At 53.2% G+C, this 12189-nt stretch overlaps 2 protein-coding genes across 2 annotated transcripts; both read right to left on the reverse strand.

Moving 5' to 3' along the window:
• Positions 1-12: 12 nt before the first annotated feature.
• On the reverse strand, positions 13-2447 carry LOC116420445 (C-terminal-binding protein 2; the record flags this gene model as incomplete). The annotated part of the gene is made up of 4 exons (XM_031945316.1): positions 2272-2447; positions 1167-1311; positions 837-1043; positions 13-234 (listed from the first exon to the last, which is right to left on the reverse strand). Coding segments are annotated over exons 1-4 (712 nt in total), but the record flags the coding sequence as incomplete, so codon positions are not given.
• A 3018-nt stretch (positions 2448-5465) lies between these two features.
• Positions 5466-11461, reverse strand: LOC100913834 (zinc finger protein 382-like; the record flags this gene model as incomplete). The annotated part of the gene is made up of 3 exons (XM_031945315.1): positions 5466-5847; positions 10162-10211; positions 11416-11461. Coding segments are annotated over 3 exons (342 nt in total), but the record flags the coding sequence as incomplete, so codon positions are not given.
• Between the last annotated feature and the right edge of the window lie 728 nt (positions 11462-12189).

Consider the following 12189-nt stretch of genomic DNA (forward strand, 5'->3'; position numbering starts at 1 on the left):
TGAGGGGCCGGCCCCTCACCTGCTTGATGGTGAAGTCATTGATGAGGTGGTGGTTGTGCTCGTTGAGGTTGCAGTGCAGGGACACGCAGTCGCTCTGGTAGAGCAGGTCCTGCAGGGTGTAGATCCGCTGCACGCCCAGCGAGCGCTCGATGCCGTCCTGCAAGTAGGGGTCGTAGAATATGACACTGAAGCCAAAGGCCTTGGCGCGGACGGCGACGGCCTGCCCGGTGCGACCTGCGGAAACACAAAGGGCGTGCAGCGTTCCTCCCCTGGCCGGCCGGCGGACACGGGCCGGCCCCCCAGAACCGGGAGGCTCTGGCAGTACACCCCCCCCCCCGGGGGGCACTCACACGTACACACCAGGAGTGCACACGCACAGCCCCATCTCCCTGGGGGATCCTGAGCCCACCAAGGCCCCGGGGCCGGGTCCCTGTCCTGAAGGGCCTCCCAAGCAGACACGGATTAAACCCTGGCAGGGGCGGCTGGCGGGGCTTGGGGTCGCTGCCCGGCTGCCCAGCTGCCCAGGGCCGCGCTCTGAATCTGCCTCCTTTGAGAAGGGGAAGGCGCCCTCGATGGCCACCCAATGGCCACCAGCCGTGGGGCCGTCTCTGCTCGCCCTCCACCCTTCAGCTCAGAGTGCAGTTGGCGCCAAGCTGGGGAGGACGACTCGGGCTCAATGCCTCCACTTTGCAGATGGAGAAACTGAGGCCTGACAGGAGCGGCCCTGAGAGCCCGGGTGAGCAGGAGCGGGGAGGACCCGGCCCTTGTCTCCTCCCGGGGCCTCAGTCCCCCGTTTGTGAAGTGGAGGGTGGGAGGGGTGTCCCGGCCGCACGTACCGAAGCCGATGAGGCCGAGCGTCTCCCCGCGGATGCGTGCCGCCCCCGAGGCCACCTCGCGGATCTGCTCCACGCTCTGCACCCGCGTGCCCTCCCGCAGCGCCTGGTACAGCCACGTGTTCCGCCGGTAGAGGTTGAGGATGTGGCAGATGGTGGAGTCGGCCGTCTCCTCCACAGCCGCCGAGGGGATGTTACAGACGGCGATTCCTGGGGAGGGAGAGGCCAGAGGTGAGACCGGGACGGCCGGGGACCCCTCTGGGACACACCAGGTCCCCGCTGGGACCTGCTGGAACATCCCCCCCACTGTGCCCTCCCTCCCCCCCAGCACACCGAGCTCCCCGGCCGCCTTGATGTCCACGTTGTCGTAGCCGCTGCCGATGCGCACGATGACGCGCAGCGCCTTGAACTTCTCCAGGTCCTCGCGGGTGAGGGTGATGGTGTGGTACATCATGGCTCCCACGGCTTCGTTCAGCACCTGGCCCGAGGAGAGCCGGGGTCAGGGGGCCCAAGCCAGGGGGACCCGAGTCCAGATCCGAGTCCCCGGCCCTTTCCCGGCCAAGGGACCCCGGGCACAGCCTCAGTTTCCCCGTCTGTCAGAGGGGCTGATGCGGGGCCGAGGACTCCCGGGGCTGTCTGGGCACTGAGGGCCCGGCAGACGCCCCGGGCTGGTGTGGATGTGACTAAGGCCGAGCCATCAATAAACCTTGGGGAAGCACCTACTGTGCGTCCGTCCCTGGGAGCACTCCCTGCCCGGCCTGGCCCTGAAGGGCCTCCGGGGACTCCTCCCTCAGGCCAGCTCCGGCCCCCCCCCCCCGGGGGAGGCCCTTCCTGCCAGCCTTGTGCCCATCAGGCAGGGTGGGCCTCGGCTGAGCTGTGCAAGAGCACCAATTGTGCCCCCGCCGTGTACAAGGCAGTGGGCTGCGCCCTGGGGACCCTCAGACAGAGCCAGACTCTCCTACTTGTGTGACAAGCTCCTTCCTGCCGCCTGCCTCAGTTTCCTCTTCTGTAAATGAGCCCGAGCAGGGTCTGCCAAGGAGAGCCGGACACGGACAGTGGGGGGCTTCCCCAGGGGGCGGGGGCGGAGCTGCCCTCTGTGCCTTGGCCAGGCCCGGGGCCGGGGAGCGCCCGTCCCTTCACTCAACAGCAGCCCCTGCAGCCGGGCTTGGGGGTCACTGGGAAAGGGACCAGGACTCCCGGGCACAGGTTGGGCCCCTCACTCGGGGGCAGAGGGGCAGCTTGCAACCTTCTGTCCAGACAAATACGAGCAAGGCTGAGCGACCACAAGTCTGCCTGATCTCTGACTCAGGGAGCCCCTCGCCCTCCAGTCTGGGCCAGCTCAGCGCTCATCAGCTGGCCCCGTTCTTACAGCCCCCTGAGCCTGAGGGTCAGAGTGCAGAGTGGAGGGGGGCGGGGCGTGCGGCCGGGGGGCGCTCACCTTCTCGTGGATCTCTTGCGTGGATTGTGCGTCACAGAAGGCCACGGTGGCCAGGTCCTTCAGGATGGGCATCTCCACGGTGCAGTCCCGCCCGTCCAGCAGCGCCACCAGGGGCCGGGGGTGTAAGGGGCCGTTCATGATTTGGGGGCGGATGCCTGGGGGGGGGCACAAGAGCGTCAGGGTGGACTGCGGCTTGGGGGGGGACCCCCAGAAGGGGCGAGGAGCCTGGGGGTCGAAGGCGAGGGATGGGGCTGAGGGTTGCCCCCCAAGACCTTCCGCCTCTGCTTCTCCGAGGACCCCAAGCCCCACACAAATCATCATACCAGGGCAGGAGCTCAAGCGAAATCCCCTCGGCTGCTTTAAGTCAGGCGGCGGCACTGGGACAAGATCCGGTGCGCTGAGGCGCGAACCCTTCTCCACCTGTTCCCCACACCTAGGAGGAGGCCGGGGCTCAGTCTCAGGGACCCTCAGCCCCTCCCGGGGATACGAGGTGCCTGGAGGGGGCTGGGCTTTCAGAAAGGGACCCCCAGCCTGAGTCCCAGAAAATGTGGGGGGAGGGCAGGGATGCTCTGCCTCGGTTTCCCCAAGTGTAAAACGTGTTAGACCTCTGAGACTCTGTGGCCCCGGAGGTCAGGTCCTGAGCTCTAGGTCGAGAAAGATCCCAGTCCCAGGGCCCGTGTAGCACGGGCAGGCACCCATTGACCCTGAGACTCAGTTTCTCAGCACATCAGACAGGGTTGTTCTGCCAAATGCTGCTGAAGCCCCCTCTGACTCGAATTAGAACCTCTACCGGCAAAGTCCCTTCAAGAAGGGGAAACTGAGACTGGAGTCCGCCATAGGCTCAGGTGCCGCTAACCCAATTCCAAAGAGGGACTAGAACCGCCCACATCCCCAGCACCTCCATGAGGAGCCACAACTTCCCTGCCACAGGCGCCAGTGTGGCAGAAGACAGTCCTATTGGCTAAAGGCCCTGGGCCCTCCTCCCCTCCCGAACAGGTGCCCACAGGCACCATCTCTGACTGAGCCAGAGCCCTCAGCTGATCGGAGAGGGGCCGGGGCCAGTAGGGCCAAGGCAGCCGAGGGAGCCCAGAACCCAGGGCCGGCCCGTTTCCTGGCCAGGCGGGCAGTGGGAGCCCGGGGAGGAGGGGCCCGCCCTTCTTGCTTCCCCACAGGCCGCCTGTGCCCCAGTTCTGTCCAACAGATCCAATGGCCGCCGAGATGGCGCAAGGAAGCTTCCAGCAGGGGCCTGGGTGCAGCCGCTGGGCGGCCCGGCCGGGGAGGGGGGGCAAAATAAGAAACCCTTGGGCACCTCGGCCCGGCGCGAAGACCAGAAGCAAGCTGCAGGTGGACACAAGGCTTCTGTCCGAGCCCCAGAAAATAACCCCAGGAGTCCCCGCCCCGGACTTTCTTCAGACCCTTCTCAATCCCGGCTCCAGCCACAGAGCTCCACAAGGCTCTCCCCCTGCTGACAGGAGTCACCAGTGCCCTCTCTGGCCCAACTGGGCCGGCTGCTTTCAAACAGTGGCATTGCTTTCAGGGGAATCTAGGAGCGACAGATTTTTTGAGTGTGGAGCCTAGTCTCACTGATCCCACCGGACATGAGGCTGCCCCACCTCCCAGAGCCTCCAAATCAGGAAGCAAATCCGTACAAGGGAGGAGCCCACCACCCTTGTTTCCCAGTACATGGAAGGCTGGGATCAGGCCCGCTCCTGCAGCTCTGGTCTGTGGGCTGAGTGCAGAGGGGTCTGACTCAAGGGCCGGCAGCCACCACACTGGGCATGAGCCTTGTGAGGGGAGGGCGTGCTCAGAGAGCAGGATGGCTGCCACCATCTGCACTGGGGCTTGGGGCCTGAGGCATCTGGGGAGCTCTCCCCACTGGCCTGGCCAGCTGTAGTGTCAATCATGGTTCCTTCCAGCCCGGGCTCTGACTCACAGGAACATCCCCAGCGGCAGAGCCAGGCCCCCAGCCGGGCCGAGGGCTAATGAGGAAGCCCTCGCTGAGACTAGCCCGTGCCAAGGGCAGAGGTGCCGGGGCACTTAGAGAGAGAGCAGAGACCCACGGTCTGCTAGGGAGGAGCGTGGTGCTGAATCAAGAGCTAAGGCGGGGGGTGACTGTGGGCGCCCTACAACCTAGGCAGTAATTGGCAATGGGCTGGGCGCAGGGTCCAGACCCTGAGACCCTACCAGGTGTGGGAGCCCCGCCCGGAGAACGCAGGTGGCGTGCCCCAAGCGTTGCCCGGGAACCCAGCTCGGATATAGCGAGGGAGGTGGTCAAGCCCCCAGGTCTAAAAGCAGACTATCAGGGGCAAAGAGTGGTTCTGAGGGACTCCCTGAAAGTCTTGAAATCCACAGCCCCTCTCCTCCCAAAGACACAGAGGTCAGCCTGGCCCCATCTACACCAGCACTTACACAGCCCCCCTCTCCCGCCCACCCACAACAAGCACTTAAAATGAGAAACAGACCCCAGCAAAGGGAGGGAGTAAGAGTGCTCTCCATCAGCGCCTTCTGACCCACGGTTTAAGTGGTGAAAGCCATTATCCAAGGGATTGTGGTGAAAATCTGTGCCAATGAGCCACAGCCTAATATTACCTCCTGGGCACAAATACAAAGAGATCGATCTGTGTGCACCAAAAGTATCCTCAGCGGCTCTGTCAGGGCAAAACAACTGGAAATCGGGGCTGCCTTGTGAGAATGGCTCGAGAGGCAATGTACCTGGGACAGAGGATGCTGTCGTTGTCTGGGAAATGACTGACAGGATGCTTTCTAGGGGAAGAACAGCCTGGAAAGTCTTCCCCCAAACTCAAAGGAAAGGGCCAGAGACGGGGAATCTTGCATTTGTGCTTCGTTCAGTTACGTATTGCTTTCAGACATGTATCAGTCAATACTCACCCATTGGGGCTTGAAAAGCAAGTCACCTAAGGCAGGATGTGCCCACTATTTATACAGCTTACTATGAGAGAGGCCAAGGCCACCTTCCCTCCTACACCCTTCCTGTAAGGCTCCCTTTTTACAGAATAACAAGCGCAATCCAAAAAGACAGATTAAGGAAAAACTTCCCATACGAGGGACACCAGGTGTTTATCCACAAATTGATGCACAAAAGAAGGAATATCCCAAATATTTCAAACCTCTCTAAAAAAAAAAGAACGAGTTGAAAGAAAAAGCTTCTAGAGCAGAGTTTCAGAGCTTTGGTGGACAAAATTCATGTCCAGGTAGGGGCTAACCCCTAAGATTAGTTCCATGTTTGAGATGCTTCCCTTAATTTAATCTTTGACCAGGAAATGGGTAAGAAAGAGATTCAGAAACAACAAAGAAAATCCCCAGATCCTTTCATACCATACAAGACCAGACCTTCCCCTTCTCTTCTCCCACCCCAAGTCCTTCACACTGGGCAAAGAGGGTATTCCCTTTTCTTGTAGACTTGTAATTATCAGGGGAAGTGCTCTTACCCAGGGAGAGCAAGTTCCAGGCATTCTCCACCATGACCTCCTTGTACAGCTCCTTCTGAGAGGGGTCCAAGAGCTCCCACTCCTCCTGGGTGAAGTCCACAGCCACGTCCTTGAATGTCACAACCTCCTGAAGCATCAAAAGTCAGAAGATATGGAGCTGAAAGACCCTCTAGAAGTAGAGTCCAATCCCTTCCAATTTTCAGGAGGAAACCAAAACACAGAGCAGGGATTTCCCACAGGCCATAGGCTTTCTGAGACTCAGAGTCAACTTTTAAACTGTGGTCATTAAGAGACTGATTGAATTTAGGATCCGTTAAAATAAAGCTGAGAAGTGACTTGGTATGGAACGAATAAGGAACGGCATCCTAGGGCCACTAGGCATGTTCCATTAATGAATTCTTCCACACTCTTTTCCTTGGTAATCCTATTACTCTCCCAACCCCATTTCCTATTTCCCACTCCCTGTGCCCATCTTACCTCTTCCTTTTATCTATGACCTCTTCTCCTAAATAAACCACCTTTGGCCAAAGAGAAAGGCAACTGTGAATTTTACACACATAAGTCAAGCTAGGAATTGCTTCCCTGATCTCATCCTGGTCTATATGTAAGGCACATTTCACAGTTTATTTCCTTTATTCTATTATTTCACTTCTGATCCACTGAGGATTTCTTTGCTTTTTTATACTTTTTGTAATTGCCAAGGAGAAGATCATATGGGGAGTCAGGGAGGAGGGCAGAAACTTGGAAAAGGTGAAGCAAGGCAGGAGGCCTGCCTTTGTGTAGAGGACTGAAACTCTGAAAAGGTGTGCTTGAATTAGACAGCAGAGCACTAAAAGCTAATTAACTATTTAATGTGAGATAATGGCTCTATATACATATATTTAGATGATATGGTAATGTGATGGCTTTCCTCATCATTGGCGCTTGCTGAATATTCAGTGGCAAGGTAATAGTAGGCAAGGATTGGAGGGCTGAGGGAGAGAAGTCGGTCTTACTTGGCTACAGGACGAGGAGGAGAGAGGCTGGAGAATCCTGAGTCCAGAACCCAGGATACATCTTTGGCAAACTGCATGGCAGCTTGCCTGCCTCCCTCACTTCTCCCTCTAAAGACCAAGAATGTTAATTTATCCTGACTCTGACTGATCCTGAGGCCCTGCAGGGAGCTAGCCTGGACATTATATTTGGTGCCCAAAAATCTTTGGAGCTGGATTCCACTGATGGATATTCTTATAGGAGAGAGGGGACCTCACCCTGAGGCTGGGGCTTTAGTGCCTGAAAAATCCCCTTATCTTGGAGTTGGGGGCATTGTCACTCTTGCTGCTGACACCTGCCCTGATACAGGATTCTGAAAGGAACTCTGGTCCACAAGCAGTGGCAGAAAGCTCCTACAGCACAGGCTCAGAATGGGGACTAATATAGACCAAAATCTAACAAAACAGCAAAGGAAGGTGGAGAGTGAGGAGAGGAAAATCAACATTAGAAAGAGGAAAATGGATGAAATCAGAAAACTAATAAGAACAGGACTAGTTGAAGGTCAAAGAGGAGGAATACAAAGAGAACTAAGAGGGAAAAGGGGGATGAAGAAATGCTTCATGAGATAATGTAGAAGAGATGAACAAATGTCTAGAAAAACTTGAGGTAAAAGACTTATGGCATCTTCTAAATGGGACAAAAGAGGAATATGCATATTTCTTTTCAACACATGGCACTTTTACAAAAATTAACCATTGGGATACAGAGATCCTTCACACAGATGAAAAAAGTCAGATATAATCAATATACTCTTTCATTCCCTAAAGAAATAAAAATGAAAATTGGTTCAAAGATCACCAACAAAAAATACAAACCTAAAAGGAGATTTACCTGTGACTTATTACATCATGACTGAGTCAGAGGACAAATCTTAGAAATGATAACTTTGTAAAAGAAAATGAATATGATTAAACAATATCCCAAAATTTCTGAGGTTCAGCTAAAGCAGTCTCAAGGGGGGTGGGGTGGGGCTTGTAGCCTTATCATCACACACTGTAAATAAAGAATAGGAACCGTTTAATTGAATATGCATTATTAAAAAAACTAGAGAAAATAAATGAAAAACTCAATATAAATAAAAAAGGCGATAATAAAATTAAAAGGGAAATAGATGATTAGAAAAATTGGATATAAAAAAGTGACAAAAACAAAAATGGCTTCTTTGAAATGATTCAAAAAGTGGAGAAAACCTTTACTAATATGATCAAAAAGAAGAGAGCATAAAATCAATTCACTGAAATAGCAAATGGCAAAGGTGAAATGGGCAACCTCTTTTGGCAGTCCTTCTTGTCTCTCTCATGACTAGTCTGTATGCATTCATGTAGATAGAGCTCCTGGTGCCCAAGAGAAAAAGTCTCACATTTCTTTCTGCATCTACCTCAAACAACACCAACTTCCTGAAAGATATGTCCAAAGGAAAATTCCCAGGAAACGATTGCCAAAATGTAGAGCTGCCAATCGATGAGAAAAATCCTGCAAGCCTCCAGAAAGTTCAGTACATTCAAGTACCAAGGGGCCACCATTAGGACCTGACGCAATTTAGCAGCAACTTTCATTAAAGAGAACAGAACTTGGAATAGGATCCGACAGAAGGCAAAAGGACTAGATCTTATGGCCAAGAGAAAATTATAAAGCGAAAACAAATGGAATGTTTTTAGAGGAAAAGGATCTTTAATGAAAGTCCTTCCAAGCATTCCTAAGGAAAAGATCACAAATGTAGAAAACACAAAGTTCAGACGCAAATGAAGCAATACTAAAAAGAATCTAGAATGAACTAGCCTCAAGGACTCAAAATAAAAGGAAGAACTAGTTACAATCATAGTAAGTGGCATGTGTTCCTTCTGTTTCCTATTTGGGCTCACAGAAAATCAAAGTAGCATAAAGTTGGGAGGGGTTCTGTTATATCTGGAAGATCTTAAGGAGAAACTGGAGAGAAAGAAGGGCTAGGAAATGTTGTCTCTATAAATATTTCTATAACATCTCTATAAACAAGGAGGTGGGGACATCTGAGCCTCATTTAATCAAAGGAAGGAAGGAAGAATGCCCCAGACATCTGCAGATAAAGGGAGAAATGCAGTTTAATTCCCAGTGAATTGACTGGAGTAAATTCTATCCATTCTATTCTTCCAGGTCAACCCAGGACCTGCTGCAACCTATAGCAATCATAATATCTGATAACCTGGAGTGCCATGACATACTAATGTGACTCTCTTAATCCTTCCTTTTCTCCCAGTTGTTCCCATGGTCTCTGCCAGTGCCTAGTACTCTGCATGGGGGAGCCTAAGTTAAAACACAAAAAACAAACAAACAAACAAAACAAAACAAAAAAAAACAGTTGGCAAAGTACTTGGGGCCCAGGAACTACAGAGGTGAGGATGACCAGCAGCCTCTTTTAGACAGGAAAGATCGGTCCCTGTGCCATGGCAGGTCTTAGAAGCATCAGAGCAGCAGGATGCCCCAGAGCTCTGTGTACTGGAACTCTTGCCCTTGGACCCAAGGCCTTTCTCAGTGCTTATTGACTGGAGCCAGGGCATGGTCAAGGGGAGGGATTCAGGGAGACCTGGGAAGGCTTGGTGGACTTGAGGAAGGACAGGAGCAGCCCAGGAGGACAGTTTCTGCTCTGATGACCAGGACAAGAGCTGAGAAGCTTTCCAAGCTCGGCTCCTGGCCAGTGCAGATCAAACTCTGTGTGAAGGGTTTTTAGGAGCTTCAGGGAGATTGGTACAGGAAACAAAGAGGAGGGGGGAGAGACTTTGGATGAGGAGGGGTACTGGGTAGGCCCAAAGACCTGCTCCCTCTGTAATGGAGATTCATGATGATGTGGTGGACCTCATCAGTCTCTTGTAATGAGGAGGAACTAAGAAACAAATTGTGAAGTGGGAGTGGGGTATGTGTGTGTGTGCGCGTGTGTATGTGCGTGTGCGTGCGTGTGTGTATGTGTATCAGAATCCAAGATGCCAACGGTCCAAGGAATCAATTGGGCAGGGCAGTGTTACCACTGGGTTCCCCGATGCCTGTTTATGTACAGAAATGACCCATACATCACGCCCTGACAGCTCCACAGCCCATCCTCCATGTAATTTTGTCTCTCTGAAAACATAGAGAAAACCTAGCTGCTATAGGTTGCAGCAGGTCCTGGGTTGACCTGGAAGAATAGAATGGATAGAATTTGCTCCAGTCAATTCACTGGGAATTAAACTGCATTTCTCCCTTTATCTGCAGATGTCCGGGGCATTCTTCCTTCCTTCCTTTGATTAAATGAGGCTCAGATGTCCCCACCTCCTTGTTTATAGAGATGTTATAGAAATGTTTATAGAGACAACATTTCCTAGCCCTTCTTTCTCTCCAGTCTCTCCTTAACAGCTATGACTGTTGATGTTGGTCAGGTCTGTGGATGGACTGCACTCACCTGAGGAGGTCCACGGTTCCTAGGGCTCATTCCCTCTGGCTCCAGACTTCCTGTGGAGGTAGCAAACACCCAGAGTGATTCTTTTTTCTTAAGTTCCTCTCTTTGGTCCCTGGTCTTTATCTCAGGGTCTTGCTGCTCCCACCCTCAAGGGGCCCACAATGTAACCATGGTGGGGGGGGTAATTTTGTCTCTCTGAAAACCTAGAGAAAATCAGGACCCCCAGGAGAGTCCCTCCCTTCTTTTCCTCTGCATAGAAAAGCTCAGCTTCGCCTCATCCTAGTCGCAGGCTGACTGCCTTTGATTTCATAGCCTGGGATAATGCTGTTTGGGGCCCTGACAGTAAAACTCTTGTAATTTCTGGGTCTTCTATACCCCACAGAATGAACAATGCAGGGAGGGTCAGGTTTGGAAAGGAAGATGGTCTTTACTCCTCTTCTCTACATCCTTCTACTAAGACCTTAGAGATACAAGGGGCTTTGGGATCCCAGATGAGAGGAGACCCGTCAGCCTCCATGGCTTCTGAGTCAGAGCTTTCCCCCTCCAACTGGTCCTCTGTCTCCCTACCTCCCTTCCATCCAACTAAACACACATTATTATTCTGGAGAAAAGACTGACTGCATTGAGTAACAGGGAGCAAAAGTGGGGAGGGCTTCAAAATGGAACTCCCAGGAAATGCCAGGGCAAGCCTAAGCCTGGGAGACAAAATCCAGTCTGGCATTCAACTCTGAGAGCTCAGACAAAAGAGAGGCCAGGGAAGCAGGAAGTCTGGGGATCAGGGTTAGGATCTGGGAGGCAAGACAGACCAATGGAAGTCATGGAAGTCAGGGCCAGTGAGAAGTGGTGGGCAACTGAGCCTAGGAAAGTAGCAAGACTAACCCTCAGATCTACCTAGGAGTTAGGAAGGAATGCTGGGACTTTCTGGTGGAGTTTAAGCTTGGAGTCTGAAGGCAGCACCGCTGAATGTATAACAATGGGGAGATGGGACAGCTGGGTCCTGATCAGAAGGCTGAAATTATGGAAAAAGTCTGAAGTCTGGCAAAGTGGGACCCAATGCAAAATCTAGGCAAGTTTGGGAAGTGATTGGGAGTCTGGAAAAGGTTAAGGGATGGGGGCTATCATCCAAAATGCAGCCTTGGTAGAAAGGTGTGTTCCTGGCAGAATGGGAGGTCATATACCCCAAGATCAGAAGAGGAGACCCAAATGCAAGGGCAGCCAGTGGGCGTCTAAATATGGAGCGTGCTGTCTCAGACCTACCTGGGAGCTGCAAGCACAGGCCTGGGTGCAGGAATGCTGAGAGAGCTCAACTCCAAGGAGGAAAAAAAAAAAAAAAGAGGAGAGCCCTGAGCTCCCAAGAGGAAAAGGGAACAGATCTAAGCTCTTGGGAAGGGGAGAAAGGAAAGACCTGAGTTCCTAGGGAAAAGGGGGAGAGATTTGATCTCCCAGGGGAGAAAAGGGGGAAGAGATCTGAGCTCTCCTGGGGAAAAAGGGGAGGGATCTGAGCTCTCAGGGTTTGGGAAAGGGAGGGAACCGAGCTCACAGCGGGAAAACGGAGAGACCAGAGGAACTTTCAGTGAAAAACGGGGAAAGACTGTAGGCTCTCCCAGGGAGAAAGGAGGAGAGATCGGAGGAGCTCCCGGGGAAAACTGGGAAGAGACCGGAGGAACTCCCAGGGAAGAAACGGGGAGAAACCAAAGCTCCCAGAAAATGCAGAGCAATTTCCACAGCAGGGAAGGCAAAAGGGGCAGGAATGCAGAGTGATCGCAGCTCAGACTTCCTGTTTCTGGACAGCCCAGTCTGGGAGGGTCTTCCTGGTCCCAAGAGCCCCGCCTGGTCTCTCCCTCAGGATGCCTTTTCTCCCTTTGATCCCTTTTCTCTAATCACACTTAGGGCCTGTACTTCAGGGCTCCCATTGCCTCTCCCACCTTAGTCCTGCCCCGCCATTGCAAAAAGATCTCCTGCTCTAAACTCCTCCCACAACTCCAAAGTCCTCCCCCCGCCCCGCCCCCAGGCTGGTCCTCTCTGAAAGCC

The sequence above is a fragment of the Sarcophilus harrisii genome, unplaced genomic scaffold, assembly GCF_902635505.1.
Source record: "Sarcophilus harrisii unplaced genomic scaffold, mSarHar1.11, whole genome shotgun sequence".
In the NCBI taxonomy this organism is placed as follows: domain Eukaryota; kingdom Metazoa; phylum Chordata; class Mammalia; order Dasyuromorphia; family Dasyuridae; genus Sarcophilus; species Sarcophilus harrisii.